The 22,757-nt window shown below is 38.4% G+C and overlaps 1 protein-coding gene across 2 annotated transcripts in view; it reads left to right on the top strand.

Annotated features, from left to right (window-relative positions):
* The window catches only part of ap3b1a (adaptor related protein complex 3 subunit beta 1a), a 79,256-nt gene that overhangs the window by 7,371 nt on the left and 49,128 nt on the right, over positions 1-22,757 (top strand). Inside the window, exons 1-11 of one of the 2 annotated variants that reach the window (XM_035951051.2) lie at positions 1,138-1,678; positions 3,552-3,627; positions 3,748-3,822; positions 6,690-6,785; positions 7,753-7,913; positions 9,713-9,779; positions 17,192-17,374; positions 19,606-19,761; positions 21,514-21,611; positions 21,731-21,785; positions 22,498-22,569. In XM_035951051.2, the coding sequence (XP_035806944.2) occupies positions 1,515-1,678; positions 3,552-3,627; positions 3,748-3,822; positions 6,690-6,785; positions 7,753-7,913; positions 9,713-9,779; positions 17,192-17,374; positions 19,606-19,761; positions 21,514-21,611; positions 21,731-21,785; positions 22,498-22,569 (1,203 nt within the window). In that variant the 5' untranslated portion in view covers positions 1,138-1,514. Of the gene's footprint in view, positions 1-1,137; positions 1,679-3,551; positions 3,628-3,747; positions 3,823-6,689; positions 6,786-7,752; positions 7,914-9,712; positions 9,780-17,191; positions 17,375-19,605; positions 19,762-21,513; positions 21,612-21,730; positions 21,786-22,497; positions 22,570-22,757 lie in introns of those variants that run through there. The other variant, XM_023276389.3, reaches the window with a different exon arrangement.

The following is a 22,757-nucleotide window of genomic DNA, read 5'->3' on the forward strand; positions in this document are numbered from 1 at the left end:
GTTGTGTCTTTCACTGTCTGTTCATATACCATCTTCCCTATTGACAGATAAATTTATAAATACTTATCTGCTTACAGCTGCGTCATACTGTTGTAAGCCATTTCTAAATAGTAACAAACTGCCTATAAATATTAGAAAACCTAAAATCAATATTTATAGCATTTTTCCAAGTGTCCAAATGGGGAAAAATGTGGTCATCACATGCTATTTAACTAAGCCTATTCACATTTTTATAACCACTCCAAACTTTTTCCTCTAAATCTCTCTTGTTCATTGTCTTCTCTATGCAAAGACAGTCTACATTTCAGCTGAAAAGTGGCTAAATGTATGTCTTGTGACCACTGGTTGCAGTTGAGTCACTCGCGGCTACTCAGATGTGCTGAGGATTGTATTTTTTAATTTTTTTTTACAGGATCTCCAACAAATGGTTTATTTTTTGCTTTTTTTTTTCAATGAGACTTGGAATTAAATTGTTTCCCATGAAATATTCTGAGCTATTTTAAGCTTATGTTCTAATAGTGCTGAAAAGCTGATAATGCAACAGTTCTTTTTGTTTTTACACCCTGGGGCTCTGATGAATGGATTTTTTTTCTTTTTTTTTTTTTTTTGTAAAGATAACATGCCTTTTGAAACTACCAGCAGGTTTTGGGGTTACACAGTTTAGAAACGGCATCATCTTGTGAACTTGACCAGAGTCATGACACAGTGTGGCCCTCAGGTCAGTCATTTACTCCCAGGGAAAGTGCAGGAGGCAGATTTGTCCTCTTTCAAAATCCTTCTGTTCCATTCACGTCTTCATGGGTATTTCCTCACATTCAGCTTGGTGCTGTTATCTTTGATGTAGGCCTGTCCTGTTGGCCTCGTCAGCCAAACTTGGAAGGGTATGCACGCTTGTCAAACTAAAGTGGATTATTGTGCAGTGGTGGTGATGAAAAGTAGCTCACTGTTTACCCACCCGTCTAGATAAGGCCCTCCTTTTTCCCCTAGAGGGAAGTGAACACAGTTACACACAGAGTCACATATGCAGCCAGGCGGCAGGTGAGATAGCCGGCTTTCCATAGGCATAGGAAAGTCTACATGTGTAAGAAGATAGGAGAGAAATTTAAACACAACCTAACAAGCAGAATTTCTGAAGAGAAGGAGGTCTTATCCCAGTGAGCAGGCACTGCTCTCAGGCATAACTTGCCATTAGCGAGCTGACGGGGCATCTTGTGACTTTTTTTGCCCAACAGAAGAGGAAGGGAGCAGTGAATGACAGTCACAAAGGCAGTGGAGCCTGAGCTGTTTTTCCACTGCTTCAACAGATATGAACAGGACAAGAAGACAACTGTAAATAAAGCCAAGAGAACAAGGCACACAGCCTGAAGGAAAGTAATTACAGCTCTCGTTCACTCTTCAGTTTGTGGAAATACAGTCAGCTGTGTTTGTGGACACACATACACACAAACACTCAAGAGCTGCTAGCTGTTGAATGGACTGCTGTGTTTTTTGGACTTCTGTGGAAGGAAGCTGGTATGGATGTTGGTTTCTCCTCTCTGCGCTCGGAGGCAGTAGGAGCCGTGAGGACAGCGATGGTGTCTGCTGAGAACTTGCAGCTCACTCTGAAGGCTGAGCTCAGTCAGGAAGAACAGGCCCTCACACACATCCGCAGTAACCCCAAGGAGGCACACAAAGCTGGGTACTGTCCTAAGATCACCCATAGCATCTTCAAAAATTGTCTAATGCATAATAATTGATATAATAAACTTTAAAATCATGTTTGAAAAAAAGTTTTGTGTGTTTAACCTGAGAATGTATGCAAACTTAATTTCCTGGTTATTATTGTAGATTATTTTCCTATAAGATTATTTTTACATTAAAAAATATTAAACAATCTCATAAAAATACTCCCAATATATCCATTATTAAAATGAATTCTAACTTTTTTTTTAAATTTGGTAGTTTTTCTGAATGAAATAAGGCATTAAGATTAAGGCAAACTAGGAATTGAATTGACATTATCTTCTTTTTGACAAATATGCTACACTGGTGACTTTGAATTTTAGCCCGTTGGACTAGCGATGAAGTAGAACCAAGAGCCTACAGATATGCTAGCAACTACACCTTTTGATGGAGCTAATTGTTTCACTTTTGATCAGAAACAACAGCTACAAAATTTAGAAGTGCTTCAGTTTTTTTTAATCATTTTTCCTATCATTAAGAATGTGAATAATAAGAAAACAGATGAAAAGTAGCTGCTGCTGTCTGCTTTCAGCACAACGGAGGGCTATGTTGGTTCTTCTGTTTTGTTTTACTGTGCTTGGCATCAAGAAAGTTTGCTTAACTTCTGATTGTTTAGTTTAAGTGAGTGAATGTTGGGATAGTGCACCACAACGCCTCGAAAGTGATGACAGGCATGGTGTGCATTGCTGGCGTTTTTATTAAACTGAAGTAGTGATGAATCATAATCCATCACCTCTTTAGCAGCTCTGTCAGGATGTTAACATGCTCATATTGACTTGCTGATGTTTACCAGTTGTAATATCACCATTTTTTTTAATGTTAGCATGCTCACATTTGCCAGTTACCACCAAATACATAGTAAAGCTGAGGTTGATGGAAAAATCATTAGTTTGCATTTGGTCATCAGTTGTAAAAGTGTGTTTACTTAAGTACTGTACTGAGTGCAAATTTTAAGTACTTGTACCTCATGTGAGTGTTTCCGTTCTATGATATGTTATAATTCTGCTGCCACTGCTGTACATTCTTGGTTGCTGTAGCTACTAATTACTTTAGAAAATGAAGAAACTGAATTTCTGAACCATACTTTGTAGGCTCTCTGATAGTTTCAGACAGAATTTATGAAGTCAGTCAAAGCTAAACAATCACCTTGCGAATGATTACTTTTAATCACTACACCATATTGGTATAATTTGGTTAACTCAATGTGTGTATTTTAAAGTTTAGCCCCCTGGCTCGTTTGCTACTGTGGCTCAGTAATGCAGCTCTAGTAGTTTTTTTTTTTTCCATAGATTATCCACTATGATGTCAATTTATCTTCCTCTCTGAGTGCAAGTCTACGGCCAAAACATTTCGTCCTCATTGCCAAGTCCTTGTTTGAAGGGAAGCATTGGCGTTGTCTTATGTGAAGTCCATGAGAGGACCTATGACTTGGCAGTACATGGATGAAATTGACTAAACGAAGTTGACAATTTATCATCTGTCTTTCACAGAATCCATATGAAACAAACAACTTGCTGTGCAGTTTTAGAATGACATTGTGTGTTTGCATTAGCCATGGAATGAGCATCATGTGAGTGCTCAGCAGTATTAGCAGACATTGTTGTGATGCTGCTGCTGTTGCATTGGTTTGGACAGTATTCTTGCTGTCTGGCTGGCTGCATTGTCAGTTTGCATGTGGACCCTGTAATCTGTGAAGCTCACACAGGTGTCTTATACACAGAACTTGCACAGCACCACTGGTCAACATCTGAATCTGATTAGTCACCTCAGGAGTGTTTACCTTCTCTAGTGTTGATCCCAACAAGACCAAGATTATTTTCTGTCTGCAGGAATGAAGATCTTAAAGAGATGTTGGAGAGCAGCAAGGAATCGCTCAAACTGGAGGCCATGAAGAGGATTGTTGGGGTGAGTGCATTATAGGAAATCACAAAAACCTGTCTGTTTGTGTGTGCTTTCATTCTACAGCTGAGTTTAATATTGGTGACAATATAGCTTTAATATTTGATTTTTTTTTTTGTTTTTCAGCTCATTGCCAAAGGGAAAAATGCATCCGAGTTGTTTCCTGCAGTTGTGAAGAATGTTGCGAGTAAAAACATTGAGGTACGACATCGTTGAGAAATGACTCAGTAAAACTTCATCCCTGATGTTGTCATCCTTACGCACAGCCATGGGCTCTTCTGATTCCTTTAATTCTCGTGTAACACAGCACGTGGGTTCATTAAGTATGACGTTAGAGAGGAAACTTCCTCTTACAGAACAATAATGTGATCATGTGGATTGGCTTCATGTTCGAGCTTTTCCTTAATTGAGTTTGAGTTTTTTAACTTTATGTTTCTGTACAAAGTAGAATACTTCAATTAAATTTAATGTTACTAATAGAGCACCAAATCACAACTTAAGTTATCTCAGGGTAACCTTTACTAACACCAGCCTCTGCAAGAGAGGTTTAAACATTGCCCACTTAGGGACCATAGGTGCCTCAACTTTGCCCTACATGTTTGGGTTCACCAGATCTGTCCCTGGCATCTGATCCAACCTACCACCTGGTGGTGATCAGTTGACAGCTCTGCCTTCCTCTTTACCTGATTGTCCAAGATGTACGGCCCTTGGTCTGATGATGTAACCATCAAAGTTTACTTACACTTGTAAACACATGTATATCATACCAGTCTTCAGTTACCAATGACTTCTATAACTCTTAATTTTCTGTGATTGAAAGTGTTTGTCACAAAAAACAATCACACATTTTAGTTCTTTAATAAATTTGTTATTGATCTTTTAGAAATGGAAATAGAGTAAAATATGCATAGTCAAAAATATATATACAGCAGTTTGAATTATGAGTTGGTGATAAAGAAAGCTGTATTAATCAAATTTTCTTACTAGCATGGCCATACTTGGTCTTTACAAGTGTATATAAACTTTTATTCTCACCGACACACACTTATCCACAGTCCCTCAGAAGATATATCTCCTCTCCTTGCACAGATGGGAGTCAGTGCACAGCATTATTACAGGGGTCAGGAATGACTGTCTGTAGCCGTACTTACCGTCGTGAAGTTGATTGTCTGATTAGTAGGTCATGCAGGGGATGTAAAGTGTTGTTCTTCATTTACAACATTTGTACAGCATCCTTCTCTCATAAAACCAAATATCTGGCGTTTACCTCAATATTTATACTAATAAGATAAATCCATGAAAATAATATGACTTATTTTTACACTGAACAACACCTTGGAAGAAGTACTTTACCTTTAAATGCGCTATATAAATAACGGTGACTTGACTCATTTTTACTTATTTTCCCTCATCAGTCAATAGCAGCACAGGTAGCTTTATGATAAACTGGTGCTGCAGCAGCATCTCAGTACTGTAAGACACTGTGAGCTTGCGTCAACACTCTACTAAATGCTGTAATCTGTGAGCCAGGACGGACTTGTGCACAGCCTATTCCAGCGAATGACCAAACACTAAGCAATAGCTCAAGAGGGGCTCCCATGCCCAGAACCTGTGAATATTGATTAGCAGCAGCAGAATAATCAGGTAGCGTGAGGGGCAGCATGTGAGCGGGGGGCCTGAGGCCAGCCGCTGTGTGCAAGGCATGCAGCCGAAGCAGCTCATGGCAGGGTAGGGGAGCAGGTGGGTGGATGTAATTGAGAGAGGAGAGTCCACAGTCACATCTTCTCTCTCCTGTCTCATACACACCAGCTGCTAAGGTAGTGTGAGGTCTCGGTCTATGTTTTCTCTCTCTCTGTCCTTTCTTTCCCTTAGCTCCTCCACACTCCGCTCACCTACAGCACATCTCGCTAAAAATGGCCTCTTCTTTTGCTCCCGCCCTCACCCCTTCTCTGCTTGTCACCACGAGCTGCCGCTGATCCACTGTAATTAGAGCATAACAACACAAGAACATGCAGTTTATTGACAGTGTTGCGTGATTTGATACCAGTGCTCTTTATTTTCTTTAATCATTTCTGCTCTTCAGTTTAACACTCCATACCTTACATGAATTTGTGTACGCCTGAGAGTTTATGTTCAAATAATAATAAGAATGACATAAAATCCCATTTGATGCATAGCAAGTTTCTCTTGTACTGCCCTTAATCACCTACTTAATGGTTTAAAATGAAGTCAGTCGTGTGCTTTGTGGTCATAGAAACCAGATCCTTGAGGGCAGATGGGTTGTGTCTCCTTTTTATAGTGAGTAATGCCATTAATTCCAGCAGTAATGACCAGAACAATGATTGAGAACTGTGGTGCACAGCTGCAGGTCAATACTGGCTGCTTTAGAAAGCATGGCACTGATTACTGGCTAAAGTTCTTGGTGATTGTACCTAAAATGTAACCTTACTTCTGACCTCAAGCTTAAATCAGCTCATAAATGAAATTAGCAATAGTTCCTCGAGTAAATCATGATTTTTCATAACCCCCTTCTCCCACTTCCATTATACATAAATCTGCAGTCTTATAGGCAGAAATCAGGTCCATTTATCCTCCTCTCTTTCTGAATAGCTGATGTGAATCAGCAGAGGAGCTACCTTTGACCTCCAGTTAAACTCATCAGGATGCAGGACAAATATTATCTCAGGCTTTCCTGCAAGAAAAGAAGAGGTGTGGATGCCAAAACACATGCTGGGGCTGCAAGTAATTCAAAGGCAATTTCTGGAGGGGTCAAAAATAAAACGTATAACCTCTCTCCATGGCCTGAAACGACACGCGATCGAATCTGCTGCTTGTGAGATCAAGACAGGAAAACTTTCCATACAAATAATTTTTCTCAACCCCTTAAAATAATAAACTCAAACTTCCATGCAGAAAAAAACTAAACTAAAGGAATGCGTCACTTGTTGGGTGCAAGTTGCATTATCGTACATTTTTTTGTTTTTTATTTCTTTACTTCCACGTGTTACTTAAATCTCAGTTTGCAGCTGTTTAAATTTCTTGCTGTTTACTGTAATTGTATTTTGCAGCTTAAGAAGCTTGTGTACGTTTACCTGGTGAGGTATGCAGAGGAACAGCAGGACTTGGCCTTGCTATCTATCAGCACTTTCCAGCGGGCCCTTAAGGTAACTTTTATACCCCTTGAATCTGTCTAATTGTTTCTTTTTACTGATAGTTTGAAAAAAAGCTTTGTAGGATATAAACTGAGAATCTGTGTGGACAGAGTACTGATATTCAGATCATTTTATTCATAATTTTTAGTGAATACTGTAAAACTGCTGTTTGATGTTGATTTTGCTGCATTATTGTTGTCATGGCACACAATCTCCGCCATTCATTGTTTCAGAAACTGGAGTCTTTATCTGATTCCAAAGCAATTTGTCAGCGTTTTATGCTTCTGTCACATTTCTACTTCCTGTGGTCTACTTTTTTTCTGCACTGTAAATGTCTGCACCTCTATGGAAACTGCACAATCATGGCTAGAAGTAGAGAGAACTCAAAAACATCTTTTGCACAGAATGACAAAGTTATAATTCCCTAAACCATTCAAAAAGTGAAACTGAAAGTTACATTTCGATAATTTCTTATTGTACAAAAAAAGAAATGGAATTAACATGTACAATGTTATTCCAAGTGCCCACAGATGTTACCGACACTGGAAAAATATTGTGGCTCTACATACTATAGATAACTTGCGTTTTTAATTTGTTTCCATACGTTTCTGAGTCAGAAAAGTATGGAAAGTCAGTAGTGGCTTTCTGGTTGTGCCAAGGAGCACAGAATTTTAGTTTTTTACACAATCTGGTTAGAACCCACACCTTGTTTTAATTGTTTTATTGAATTAGACATGTCGAGTGATACTGACAAAATATTACAATTTTAAGCTCAGATTGATTTAGTCTCCTGATAGAATGGCATTTAAGAGATGGATAGCTCAAGGACTATTGGAAAGCTAAAATCTGACAATCCTTTCCGTTTTTACAGTTTCTGGTTTTAAACGAAATAACTTTTGTATTTTTTTTTTTTGTTGTTGTTTTCTTTGTCCCAATACAAAACTTTCCTTCACACATAAACACTTTCTTTCTGTGGCAGGACCCAAACCAGTTCATCCGGGCGAGTGCCTTGAGGGTTTTGTCCAGCATCCGTGTGCCCATCATTGTCCCCATCATGATGCTGGCCATCAAGGAGGCTGCAGCTGACCTCTCTCCATATGTTAGGAAGACATCTGCCCATGCTATCCAAAAGCTCTTCAGGTACAGTTCCTCAGGACTGTAACACAAGCTGCTAATATCACTCCAATAAATCCACAACACTGGTTGGCTTTGGCTCCTGTTACCACCTCGTTCCTGCGCAGTGAACTTAGGAATGAGGTGGTAAATGTTGAGTAATGTTGATATAAGGGCTCTGCCCTGCACTTATCTTACTGTTATCAACTGAGTTTTTCTAAGACCAGCATGGATCAAGCTATGAACAAGTGCTTGAAGTATGAACAAAGTAGTAAATCTGACCTGAATGGAGCAGTTGGATATTTGATTTAGTGGATGATGCCAGATGATAGTTCACAAGAGGAGGGACAGGTTTGTGTTTTATTTACAGTACACCATATTATTTAAGGAAATGTATGCCCTTTATTGATGTAAATTTTTTAAATATATGTTGATTCAGAGTTTTTGAAACCGTTTCAATACTTTTACTGTCATTACTTTTTAATTTTTTTTTTTTTACAGATACCAGCTGCAATTTCTCGCTCTCACTTCCTACATAGCCCTACCTTCCCTGTTAATCGCGGTGCCATCTTGTTGTTATTACTCATCTCATTCAGCCTAGTTGAACAGCATTTTGTTATGTTAAGCAGATATCAAGTGCAGAGCCTCAGTGACAGGTTTGGTGGCTAAAGAGCTGGAGTGTTGTTTGGAAATATTTCAGATTTGAGGGAAATAAAAGCTGAATGGCTAAGACACAAGCAAGCCAATATGCAAGCATTGCTCCAAAGTGTGTTAACAAAAATGGGCAATATTTTTTCTTTTTGTGTTGATATTTTTCAAAGTAGTAATTAAGAAATTCCAGTATTGTGACAACACTATACTATTAATGCATTTAAACATTTCCACAATGGAGCAAAGAATATGGTGTTACTTGTTTGACAACAACTAATGATTATTTTCTAAAACCTGAAGATGATTTTGATGCTTTTTTTTTTAATTAAAAAACAAGATGAGTCCCACAAAATATTCAGCTTGTAATTATATGTAACAGACAAAAACAGCAAATCAAGATTTGAGAAGCTTTAATCAGCAACTGAAATTTTTGTTTAAATTAAAATTTTGTTAATTACTAAAATAGTTGCTGATTGATTTTCTATTGATCAACTAACAACAACAAATAATCCATTAAAGCAATTTGGTGAACAGTTATTTTCATTGGTGATTATTTTCTCGATTAATCAATTAATAGATTGATCTATAAAATTATAAAAAATGTTACTCATTGTTTCCCATAACTGAGGATAATGTCCTTTAAAGTCTTGGTTTGTCCACAACCCAAAGATATTTTGTTTACTGTTATAGAAGAGAAAGGAAACCAGAAAACATTGAAATTGAATAAGCTAGATTCAGAAAAACGTTACTCAAGCTGATTAATCAGTTGTCAAATAGCTGGCAGTTAATTTAGTAGTTGACACAAAATGAATTGTTGGATGGTTGCTGAGTGTATGGAATCACATGTTGGAATATCAGTTACAACACTCTGTTTCAGTGATGATACTGCATAAAAGCAATTATTTATAGTCAGGTCTGAAATCATAATTTACTGTTAATTTTAGCATAAACTGTTAAGCGTCTACTATATAGGAAATCTGGAATGACTGAGAGACTGGATGGTTTTGGACACTGTCTCAAGCAGAAAATAAAACATGGTCATAAACGGTTGATCTTAGTCGCTGTAAGCACATCTTTGTATTCTGGACACACAGAGGGGACATGATTTAATTTGTTAATAATTGCCTTTCAGTAGTTCACAGTTTGTTTCAAAGCTCCCTGTCCTTTGTCTTCAGCCTGGATGCAGACCAGAAGGAGCAGCTGATCGAAGTGATTGAGAAACTCCTGAAAGACAAAAGCACAGTAAGTACAACCTGAGCTGTACAGTACGGTTCCTATAGAGGAGCCTACAGACCACTGGAGGGCGCCCTAGTCAAGCAGTTCTCCTCTCAGTTCTCCTTCCCACAGCTCATTCGGCAATGCCATGGTTTGTTAACACCCACTTAAACCCACACATCTTCAGATGCTCCTTGTTAAGTGTCCATTTGGAAGGAATTTTCGCACTGATGCTAGTGTCAGCTTAATTTTCTCAAAGGCCAACTTCGTCTCTTTTTTTCCAAAATGGGCCATAAATGAGTTGGATTCTCAAATTCTGTGTTTAGGCCAGTCACAGACACAATGCAGACAGCCCATTAGAAATCAGCAGGCAGCACATTAATTTGAGGAGGTCACAATGAATACTAAGGGTGTTTAAATGCCAATTTCAAATATGTAGACACTGGCTGGAGAATGCAGCGTGTTGTGTTTGTACGTGCGAGTCATGCACAGTTTGTTGTAATTATGTATTCATAGAGTATACCTATCATTATACAAACAAAACAAAGCTGCTTAGGCCAAGGGGGGATGGAAAGCCCAGTACCAGATGCATAGCATATTTAGCCCCAGACGCTAACGAAGACAGATGACTTCTCCCTGTTGGAGCCCATATTGCGAGGCAGGGGACAGCGAGAGAGGGCACTATCATCACACAGACACACAAGCACATCAGTCGGTGATGAATGGCGAAAAACCTAAACATAGTGGGTACTTAATAGCTATCAAGTGATGCATTTTTATGATGCTGGGAGGATACCATGTTGTTTTTAGAAGGCCCTCAGTGATTAGGCTGGGAGCAGTGCTATGTAAGGATGTCCAGGAGCTGGATCAGTGCTGTCAGAGGCTGAACATGTGATTTAAAGGGCCAGTCCAATGAGTTTACACATAAAGGTCAGGTTACCAGTGGGTGAAAACAGGTTTATGATGTTTTCTCTAGCTCTTCAGGAACTTTGTCATGTTTAGTCTGAATCTTTAGATGTAGGCTGCAGATATAAGCCTATTATGGTTGGTTGCTCATTTCAGTCGAGTCTCTTTACCTTCTGCTATCAATGTGTTACCATTTTCAAAATCCGCTTCACCACATGAAACAACAACTTCCAGTCAGTGACCTACCATGCTGAAGATTTCCTGTTTTGCCTTTGCTTAGCTCTGTCAAGCACAATTGTAATTGTTTCAAAATTATACAAACAAGCCAGTGTGTTTTTCCCTCTACAACAGAATGATAGTGAGGTGAAGCCAGGCCATTATGTACAACATGAACCTGTGTGTGTGCACTAGTGTGCAGTGTACATGCACTGTACAGTGTTGTGTGGACCTGTCCGAGCCAATTTATTTGTTTATCATATCCAGAGCTGTGATGAACTAGGGCTGCCACCAATGACTCTTTTTCATCTGACTATTCTGTTTCTGTTAAGGTGATTTAAAATACATTACTGGAAAGGCAAATTTATTTCTAAATCCAATTTCAGTCATCTTGTGGTTAAAGTATTTTCCTTTGTTGTAGTATTTTGTTAGTAGAAATTACAAGTTGTTTTTTGAAGTTTGAGAGATTCCTCTGCATACCACTAGATGGAACATATAGGCAGGCGGTACTCGTACTGTTGAGAACCACTGATTTTGATTGTGTAGCTGTGTTCCAAGGCCACCGTAAAGGGCAGTCATATCTGTAGACCTTAATATGTCACCTAGCAGAAGAAACACAGATGATACTAATATTGCTAAAGATGACTCTGTTCTGTCAACTATCCAAGTTGTCAAATAGGCTTGTTTGAGGTGAGGCAGACCTACGTAGACTCGATCACCAGTGATCGCCACACAGCGCATTCTGGTTACACCCTGGAATCAAGCCACACAGTTGCTCTGTGTCATGGAAAATTGCCTTTACTGTTTTAACAAAACTTAAAAAAAACAAAAAAAAAAACAAAAAAAAACCACACACACACACACCAAAACACTTTGCTGGATAAGTAAATGTATTATTGCATACGATACTGAGAGTAACAGAGTTCCTTCAGATAATCAAACGATTAGTCCAACTTTCCAAAGACTTAAAAAAAAAAGCCTTGTACAAATGAAAACATACCCATTTAGATGGACCTCAAAGCCTGTCTTCTGACCGCTTTGTTTAGAACTTTATGTAGCCTGCTTACAAAAATGCTACAACGTTTTAATAAATTAGCATGTTTCAGTAACACTTGGTAGGAACTAAAGGTGGCTGGAAATGGTCTTGCCTGCCAACTTTTAACAGAACCCCCTGATGCTGTCAACTGCTCTTGTCTGCTTTTCTGATGAGCCACAGTTAATCTTGAATAAGCCTGTTATCAGTGAACCAGCATGCACTGCATCAGGGACGTGGTTCCTCTGGTTCCTTGTTTAGTTAATAATTCAACCTTTACTCTACTGTGACTTTACTTCAGTTTTGAGACACTTTTCCAGACACCTTTTGATTTGTACCCATACCTAACATTAATCAATTAAATTAACTACAAATAAGTGGTTAAACACTGTTCAGATGCCGTCAATATGATGTCAATGGAAGAAGGAAGCATTTGGTTATTGTTGTGTCTTTGGCATTGTCCAGGCCTCCTGACGTTTAGCTTTACAGATGTGCCTGTTTGGTTAAATGGCTGTGACACATGGGAGGCTGCTTATAGGCTGGATGGCTTAAAGAGAAAATGGGAAGGCCTGATGACAGAGACAACATAGGAGTTTGTGCAGCTGTTTTACCGTGATGGATCTATTATCCAGCCATTACAAGATAAATGATCGATCTCTCCCAAACCCCACCCCCCCACTCCTCTGCACCTTCTGCAAAATTGAAATGAGAACAGAAAGGAGGAGCAGGAGGTGGGAGGGGGGTACTATGATTAGGGGCTAGGTGAGATGCCCATTAATTTAAGAGAAAAAGGAGGGAGGAAGAAGAGGAGAGCAGGGTAGAAGCGAGTGAAGGGAGGATAGGCCGACCCCACACCGGGCCATCAATCAAAAAGGCGCACGTTGTCTCTGACGTGATGACCCAGCACTCTCTGCCTCTCTGGCACCCTAATTAGAATTCATAGCAAAATAGATGCAAGGAAACGGTTTGGGCCCTTCATAATTTTATAGGAAATTTATTGTTATTAGAAGAACCATTTGCTTAGTGTGATTTTTCCATTACCGGCTTGTCACGCAGGGTAGATAATATGGTCGAGGAGGGGGAGGAAGTGTATGAACTCCATAGATTGGGGTGTCAGTTTTGTTGATGGTGCATGTAGTTTACCTTGGAGCTGTGTCTAATGGGGGAAGTTGGGAGAGAATGCACAAAGCCTTGCAGCAGCATCCACATGCTCAGAAACACGGCTGCCTTTAATAGCTTTACAGGCAGGAGAGGCCTTGGGAGAGCACCAGGTGAGAGTGACGCCTTTACAGAAATACACTCAGATATATTCTGAAAATCTGTATTCTAATCAAATGCTTTGAGTAGGTTTATGTACAGTGGAATATATTTGGCAGTGATACTAAGTAAAGTTGCTGTGAATCTACTCCTTTCACAGTTTTATTTACACTGCCTGTCAGAGTAATGCTTTTCACTGTTTGTCAAACAAATGTTTCCGTGAATAGTTTCCACTGGAACAGCTTTCTACATATTATATTCCCTGTAAAAGCAGTTTGATAGTAAAATTGTTGGATAAAGATGTTGCTTTTGAATTTTTAAAACCGTTTTCAGCGCTCTAAGCACCACAAACCAATTTCAGTGCAGCAAACTACCGAAATTGATACCAACAGATATTTTTCTGTCACTGCTTTTTGACTTTTCATAGCAAGAAGAGCACAGATTTAACTTAGTATTTAGAAACTACATTTACTTAAGGCTCCATTTGGATGTTTTAGAAAACTTAGTATGCATTTTACCAGTGCATGTGCAATAGTCACTTTGCAGGAGGTGCAATGTGAAATAGGGTAGATTAACTCAAAGGCTTCATGCTACAACTTTTCAGTAGCTCGATCCTAAACAAGAGTCGCACAGTTCTCATTTTCCATGTCTAATCACACATATACTGGAGAAATCTGTCTGATAGAATATCAATGACTCTGATTTAAGGGTTCTTGGTTAAACTGAGTTTTTCTTTCAACTTTTTTTTACAAGACATGGATTTGTTGACATGCAGACTCCACGTATGCACAGTAAAATGAGCGAGGAACATGAGAGGAACACTTACAAGGAAGGTTTGTTTGCCAAAAGAAATGCAGCGTCAAATTATATGCAAAAATGTAGGCTACAGAAAGGATGATGTTGACCAAAAACAGCTACTTTGTCACAGTGTTTTGCAGTTGTAGCCACCACGAGGCAACACCACTTACTTGTTTGATCATTTCAATCAGTGCTGCAAAGCTTTTTATGACGAATGCAAAGTCAGTTCTGAATTCTAGTGCAAAAAACATCAAGTGGATGCCTTTGCTGGTGTTTTATTGACTTTTTCAGCTTGAAAGTATTTTGCTTTTTTGATGCAATCCACTTCACTACTAAATCACCTCAGTTATTTTAAAATGATGAATTCTTTCCAAGTAGAATTATTGAAGTCATCCAGTGAAAATTCTAGATTTTTTCTAATATCACAAAACATATAACAGAAAAACAATTAGTTTTTTAATACGTACAACCCTATGTTGTGTTTCAATAGTAATTTTTGTGTAGATAGATAGGTTAACTGAGTGAAATAATCTGGGAATACCCAAGTGGTCACCATGATAAGAGCTGCACAAATTCTTTAAATGCTAAGGAAAGGTGCTGCAATACTTCCTTTTTTTCCTCCTTTACCATATGATAGACTAGTCCATCCTTTACAAAAGGACAGAAGATGGTGCTGTTTTATGATTCCTTGCGTTGGCACAATTCAAAGCAACGCGCTGTCCTTGGTAGACATACGTCGTCAACGTCTGCCGTTAGATGATTATGTGGTCTACTGTAAGTGAGAGCTGGATACTCGTAGCACTGCAGTTGTCTTTTGCTGTCCTCATGAATTCTGCTTCACATTTTCCCTTGACATCATGTTGTTTTCCATCGAAGTCAAGAAAATGTGTTTGAGAAAAGACATAGGATGTAATTTTTTTGACATTTCAATCACAACCCACTCTACTGTCTGACCCAACATACCCTAAAGGCCAATTCATGGTTTGTGTATCCCAGTGTGCTGACCGATTCAGACTTTGAAAGCGAACAGTGGACCTCTGGATTCTATTCATAACACAATAGGTGCATGTTGGCATTACTGCTCATATTGAACACAGAAAAACACCTTGGGCTCCTGTGGAGGATTCTGAAAGGCTGACCGCCACTTTGTACTTTATACAGGATATAGCAGCTAGTTACAGATTGTAGCACTGCAATCTGTGTGTTGAGGTGAGTTGAGCACCGTGGGGAGATATAGCACAGGATTTCTGGAGAATCTGCAACTTCCCACTGTGTTTTGGAAAAGTCGATGAAAAGTATGTTCAGATCAAAGCACTTCCAAAGGTCTGGCAGCAACTGCTTCAATTACAGCTCTTTTAATGATGAATTAAAGAGGTATAGATGATGAAAAATCTCCTCACACAGTCTCTTCTTGAATTAGGCGTTTGTTTTAAGTTTGATTTATTTCCCTGGCACATGTGCAGTCGGCATGCTTGCAATGTAGATAGTCTGCACGGTCACAAATTTCATACTGCACGTGGACATCTACAGGCAGGTCCATGCAGACAAATTTTACATCAGGTGGACCCTCGTGGATGTGGAAAGCATAAATTGGCTTCAACCTTAGCCTTAAACTGCCAGTTAAAGCTGTACGTTCCTCCCATTGAATCAGAACAGTTAATACAATCTAGCGCTGACCAAATGTCTTCCATGGAAACGGTGTAGAGAGCAGGGATATTTGTTTGTCTACTCTTTTGTTATCTGGTTGACCTGACCTTTTAAGTCTTTTACACAATGCTGAACTCCGTGTGCCTTCACTTGTTCCCCTAAGTCAAATGAGATAAACTGTCTCATTGAAGTTAGTGTCCACCTTATGTTTTTCTACTACAAAAATCAAGGTTTTGTGCTTCAATTGCTTCCTCTGTGATTGACAAATCGATCTACATATTTACAAAATAATCGATGCATTTACGGAATATTTGTTAACGTTACTATCCAAAGATTATACTGTTATTTTTCTTAAAACATTAATTACCTTGATAAATAGTCACAAAATTAAGTACAAATAAAGAGAAAGTTTTTTGTGGTTCTACTAGCATATACACTGACTTGCTAATGTACATCATTTAAATCTCCATTCAAATGGTATCATTTATGAAAACCAGATGTAAAAGCTGATTGTTAGTATTAATATTATTAGCTTTCTATGTTTTGACTAGCAGTAGCCATACAGCAATGATAACGTACATTTTAGCATGCAAGAGTGTTGATATTTTATCTAGATCTCACGGCTTAAGTATACATGAAAATTCGGTGTGTCTCTCATTAGATATGACTTCATAGAGCACTGTAATACCATAAAATGTAGTTGTTTGATCCTCTAGTCATTCATCCATCAGTATTATTGTGTGAATGCCAGAAAAGTTAATCATCTCACGGATTTAAGGTACAGACTCCACACAGACTCCACAGACGGCAGCTGTGCACATCCACAGCTCATATACACACACAATCAATGCAGGCTCATGGCAGGGCTGATGGGTAAATGCACCGGGTTCCCACAGGGCCACCAGGGGCCAGAAGGCTTTAATTGCGAAGACCAGATTCTGCTCCCTTTCTCTTCTTCTTCACCTTCGCCTGCCTGTGATAATGCTGTTTGCATATTAATACACCTTCATGTCACTCACTCAGTCTCACAGTCAGCCAGCGAGGCAGCAGGCTGTTGGGTGGTGGTGGGGGGGCATGCCACAGCCAAATGGGTTTTTTCCTTCCACCAATAAAACATAGTTCATTATTGGCTTTCTCAGCTGCTGCTTCCTCCTCAGCCTGCTTTCCCTGTGAACTGAACATTTATACTTGAGAAAAACACTCTTACTGATTGATTTCCGTCACATTCAGGATTGTATAAAACTTAAAATTTTAAGTACAAACATTTTCCTTTTAATTGCCAACTAACTACTCAGAGACTGAACTCTGTGTATTGTAATCAAAGTGGTAAATTGGCATTGTGTTTTTTGTAAATGCAATTATAATACATTGTAGCCAGGGTCAAATCTCTTAACCAGTGTTGTATTTCTCTCGAGTCTGTGTATTATGGCTTGTTTAAGAAGTTTTTGTTCAGTTTGTCTAACACAACTGCTACAAATCTCCACAACCTCCATTAACTTGTATGAAGAGAAGTAAATAAAGAAACATTTTCCTCACAAGTTAGTGTATCTCCTTTCTCCTCTTCCTTACACTTTGCCTGCAGCTGGTGGCCGGCAGTGTGGTGATGGCCTTCGAGGAAGTGTGTCCAGATCGCATTGATCTGATCCACAAGAACTACAGAAAGCTGTGTAACCTGCTGGTGGATGTGGAGGAGTGGGGCCAAGTGGTCATCATCTCCATGCTGACGCGATACGCCAGGACACAGTTCACCAGTCCTTGGAAGGAGGTGAGGCATTGCTTTTTACCAACAACTAAAACCAATGAAGATTTCGTGTGTCAAATGTCAATTCACAAAACACTATTCTCAAGTGGCCGTGTTGATGCACAATCATCCAGGTCATGTAATCTTAACTGCTTCAGTTGAAGGCAATGAGACTTCCTTTTTTGATTCTTGAAGATGCAAGTAACATTTTTTTTTTCATTGTTGTCATTGTTTCATTGTTTAACAGCCAATCAGTCAATTGTTCAATCGATCTGTCAGTTGTTTGGTCTATAAAATCTCAGAAAGTGAAATTGTCAGTCTTTCCTGAAGCCAAATCAGTTTTCCTCAAATGTCTTGTTTTGTTCACAACCTAAAGATATTCAGTTTACTGTCACAAGACAGGAAAGAAAGCAGAAACTATACACATTCAAGATGCTCGAATCTGAGAAATTAGACTTAACTAATTATCACAATTATTGACAATCAATGATTTGTTCAAGGCCTAATTCAAATTTTCCACAAAGGGTTCACTTTGATTCAGGACTTTAATTTTACTTAGTAATGGTCAGTGCGACCTTACAAAACACATTTTTGGCCATAACTCAAGAATTCATGTTCTATTTTTGACAGTATTTACCACAATGGTTTCAGAGGTCAAAGTGGTGAAGTGATGGTCTTTCATCTCCAAAAGGTCAAAAGTTAACTTCACAGTGACACCATAATGTTCTAAAAACACTTTTTTTTGGACATTATTCAACAACATAACTCTGGAAGTGAAGCAGAGATTTGAAAATTTGGTCAGATACTGATTTGGTGAGACAAATCATTAGTACCTACCAGTTAATTTGCTTTAAAGTCTTCACTTCATATATTAGTTGTTTGGACAGATCTAGAATAAACTAACTAGAAAAAATAAATTTCAGCTTCACTGGTTGGTTGGTAAAGGCATACAACCGATAAATCTAGTTTTATGAGAGCATCTATGTGATCCCTGTAGGTATGTGAAATCTGGTGACATTTTTTATTCTGGTATTTTTTATCCAATATTGTCTGCCTGTATCAGAAGTCTAATGCTGCTGATGAACCATAGAGTAAAGGGGAATAAGAAGATGCATCAAGGAGACACTGTTACACTCAGTTACAAGTTTTCAATTACCGCAATTTCTCATCTGGTGTTTAATTTTGTCTCAATCTCAAGCTTTGAACCACAGACAGGCTGAGAAAGTAAGAAATTATTGAGAGTCTGAAAAAAAGTTGTTGATTTTGGTCTTTTTGTGGGATTTGGTGACAGTAAGAGTAGTAATATTGACCAACCCTAGCCCAATACCATAAAACAGAAGTAAATTAAAAGTTAAATAGTTCACATATTTACTAAAGATCTTTATGGCTGCCAGCAAGAAAGCTATCACAAGATGCTGGCTTCAAGAACACGGCCCATCTGTGGATACTTTTATAAATATAGTGAATCAGTCATATGGAGCAGATCACTTATAATCTGAGGCTACAAAAGGACATAGAGGAAGGATATTGGGAAAAATGGACCCTTTTCTTAGCCCAGTAACTTCAAAAAGTCTACCTGCTTTAAGCTGCCTAGGCAGGTGTTTACACAAACACATCTATACTGTGTGAGAGTGCATGTGGGTAGACAATTGAGGATGAGTGTATGTATTTATTGTATTTTTTTCCTATCTAGGTTGTGACTCCCTGAACTTGTTGTTTGTGTTATGTATGTTTAACTATGTTTGTAATACAAATAAGAAAAATAAAGCTAAAAAAAGAAAAAAAAATTAAATGGTTCAATACAAAATGGGAAAAAGTGAACATTTTGATGGTAGAACTCCTTTTTTTCCTTGTTTTTAAATGGCTTTCTTGTATTTTATCCCTTTCACAGTTGGGATATCTGTACAAACTGTGTTTCTGAGGTAATGCATAATGGCTTCATGCAAGGAAATTAGCAGAGTGATTAATATCTTGAGGCACTGAAATTTTTGTTTTCCTAAAATGTACTTTTTGTCCACATAACTGAAAGACTTGTAATATACAGTATCCCACAACACAATGTACCAGTCTCTTCTGTCAAACCAGAGGGGCCAATAATATTCCCTTAGCCTCAGGTAGGAACATAAATACCAACAAAAAAGGATGTCTGGACAATTTTAGGTCACAACAACACAACATTCTGATGTTTCATGAGGGTCATAGAGGAATACACTTTCTGAAATAGTTAAGTATGATGTACCATGTTTGTGTTTCAGGGTGCCATGTTTGATGAGAATAACGAGAAAGCATTTTATGAGTCTGACTCTGAGGAGAAAAAAGGCCACACAGAGGAAAAGCCCTACATCATGGATCCAGATCACAGACTGCTGCTCAGGAACACCAAACCTCTGCTGCAGAGCAGGAACACTGCTGTGAGTTCATAAACACGGACATGTACAGCTGTTTTTAAGACTATTAGAGTGGACAGGTTTAATGAAGCTCATATACATTGACTGGTAAAGTGTGACTAAGTACAGTGTTTGTGTTTTTAACCTGTTGAGAGATATAGATATTGATAAAGTCACTGTTTCATGAAGTAAAACTACACATTAGCTAATGCTGCTGTAGCCCTGTATGGATGTATATGCACTTCCTAGCAATAAATCTTCCCAGGATACTCTTTCTTACATAAATACAACATGTACACTGGGACTCACAACATATAGACACAGGCATACCTGCCATAGTACACCCCACCAAGACTGAAAAAAAGAGATAAAAAACCAGAGCGAGTACAGATCTCCATCATCCAGGAGACTCAAGGTCTCTGTCGCTGTGTGGCAGCGGGAGGAAAAATGCTCCCAAATGAAAGTGTTGATTAAAATGTGACATGCTGTGTCTCTACTCGCGACAACACAGTGACATCCTCCATCTTCATAGACGCCTGAACCCTTTCATTCTGCCTGCAACGATGGACACACGTCTGCCTGCTATTTAGAGCTCCACTAAAAAATTACCTTCATAGAGACATGTCATCAGTGCCTTTGTAGGAGGGAAGGCGTTTTATTTTCACACGAGTAGACAGATGAAGTTGGTGTAAAAATAATAGGTGTAAAAAAGTGTTTTTGAAAATATTGAATCAAGGAAAGTGACCTAGAATTAGTAACACATTAATAGTATTGTGGACTCCCTGAAAGTAGTTCTACACTCTGAAAGTGTTTTTCTTGTTCCTTTCACATTTTTACTCACTGTAGGCTCATTTTTCACTGCAATAAAAAGTCCTTCACTTTCATGGAAACAGCACAGCTGTGGTTTAAAGGACAACGAGCCCTAATACGTCTTGTGTGGTGTATGGCACAATGATAATGCCATAAAATATTGAAAAATGAAAAATGTAATTGTTTGTATAAATGTATTATTGCTGCAATTTTTTTAAATGCCTAGAATCAACACATACAACATTTTTTCTAAGTGCTCACATGTATTAAAGCTGGTGAAGAAATGGTGGCTCTCAATATTAAAGATACTTCGATACTTATATTCTTAATTTGTTTCCATACTTCGTCCTGTCAGCAGTTTAGCAGAAAAATTCCCTGAATTTTTGTAACATGACTGTTTGTCCTAACTTTTCATGGCTTCTTGGTTACAATGGGGAATGCAAAATGATTTTTTTTGTCCAATCCTTTTAATGCAATGTTTGTTTTTGTCATTTTTAAAGTGAGACGTGTATTTAGTCAGTTTAATGATTATCAAAAATTTGAACATCTGACACTTCTTTCTGTTCTTATAGTTTTTTGTTTATGATAAGTGGTGTCATTTTAGCATTAATAAAATATAATACCATGCCTTTCAAACTCATTTGTGGATTGTGGGAGGGTTAAAGCATGTAAACATGTTCTAGTAGACCTCAAAAATACAATTACAAACATTCAATTCAATTCAATTCAATTTTATTTATATAGCACCAATTACAGTCAAATTGTCTCGAGATGCTTTACAGAACCCATATGCCTGACCCCCAGAGCAAGCCAAAAGGCGACAGTGGCAAGGAAAACACCCTTTTAACAGGGAAAAAACCTCGAGCAGAACCCGCCTCTGAAATCTGCAGAACACGGGCTCTTTAAGAAGATGCAGGAAGATCTTTGAATTCGTTTAATGTCTCTGTGTCTTCACACGTCTTTTAGGTCGTGATGTCTGTCGCTCAGCTTTACTGGCATCTGGCCCCTAAGCATGAAGTCAGCATTGTCACCAAGTCACTGGTTCGACTATTGAGAAGCCACAGGTAAAACAATACACACAGTTGTCTGTGATGAATGACTCGCTTTTTGTCTTTGACGCTGTAGGTACTGTACAGCATGTCTGTGTCTATTTCTAAACATGTTTTTGAAATCTTTTGCACAGGGAGGTGCAGTACATTGTGCTTCAGAACATCGCCACCATGTCCATTCAGAGGAAGGTAAGACTTCTTATCAAGGTTTAGTTAAAATTTTGGACTAGAGCAACACTGAAAACAATAAACTGAGACAGATTATTAATTAAAGGTTACATTTAAAAAGCTGATTTTAAATCAAGTGTGCAAAAATATAAGCAGTGAACTCTAGAGGGAGACGCTTTGAAAGTAGGCAGCAGTATCGTTATCCATTTATTCTTAGACCAACAGACTTTTAAAGGGGGCGGGGTTCAATTCAATTCAATATTATTTATATATTGCCAATTACAGTCAAATTGTCTCAAAGACGCTCTACAGAACCCATAAGCCTGACCCTGGGTTGTAGTGTGACAACTGGGCACCATGTGTGGCAGTTGCATGTTTTTTTACATTGCTCACAGTGTCAAGTAGCTTAAGCTTCATGGACTTATACAATTATTTACTTTTCATCCAGCACCTTGTAGCAGAAAAGCTTTAGTTCATTATTCACTGTGTAATCATTTAAAACATCATAGATCATTCCAACATGAGATACCGTCAAAACCAAGACACAAAAAGAACAGCAAGAATTTGTAAATCTGTTGACATAACACTTTAAACTCTGGATCAGACACATATCTTTATATGCATCTTAAATTGCAGCCTTGTGCTTTGCTAATTGCATTGTTTTAAAATGCTGTTTTTGTTTAAATTGATCGCTCAGCCCTACTATGTAGTAACGTGAGTTATCTCCAAACAGGGGATGTTTGAGCCCTTCATGAAGAGCTTCTACGTGAGATCCACAGATGCCACACACATCAAAACACTGAAGGTAGCTACCAGTTTATCTGTGTATTATGTACATATTTTACCACAATAATGGCTCAAATCAGGATCAGTAAGATTTTGAGCTTGTGAAATGGTATTCATTAATACTATTATAACCCGTGGTCATGTATCATCCTTTGTAAACCCGTGGAATATAGTTGTGTGAATGAGCACTGGTAAAACGAGTATATG

This window comes from Amphiprion ocellaris, chromosome 17 (genome assembly GCF_022539595.1).
Source record: "Amphiprion ocellaris isolate individual 3 ecotype Okinawa chromosome 17, ASM2253959v1, whole genome shotgun sequence".
NCBI classification, from domain to species: Eukaryota; Metazoa; Chordata; class Actinopteri; family Pomacentridae; genus Amphiprion; species Amphiprion ocellaris.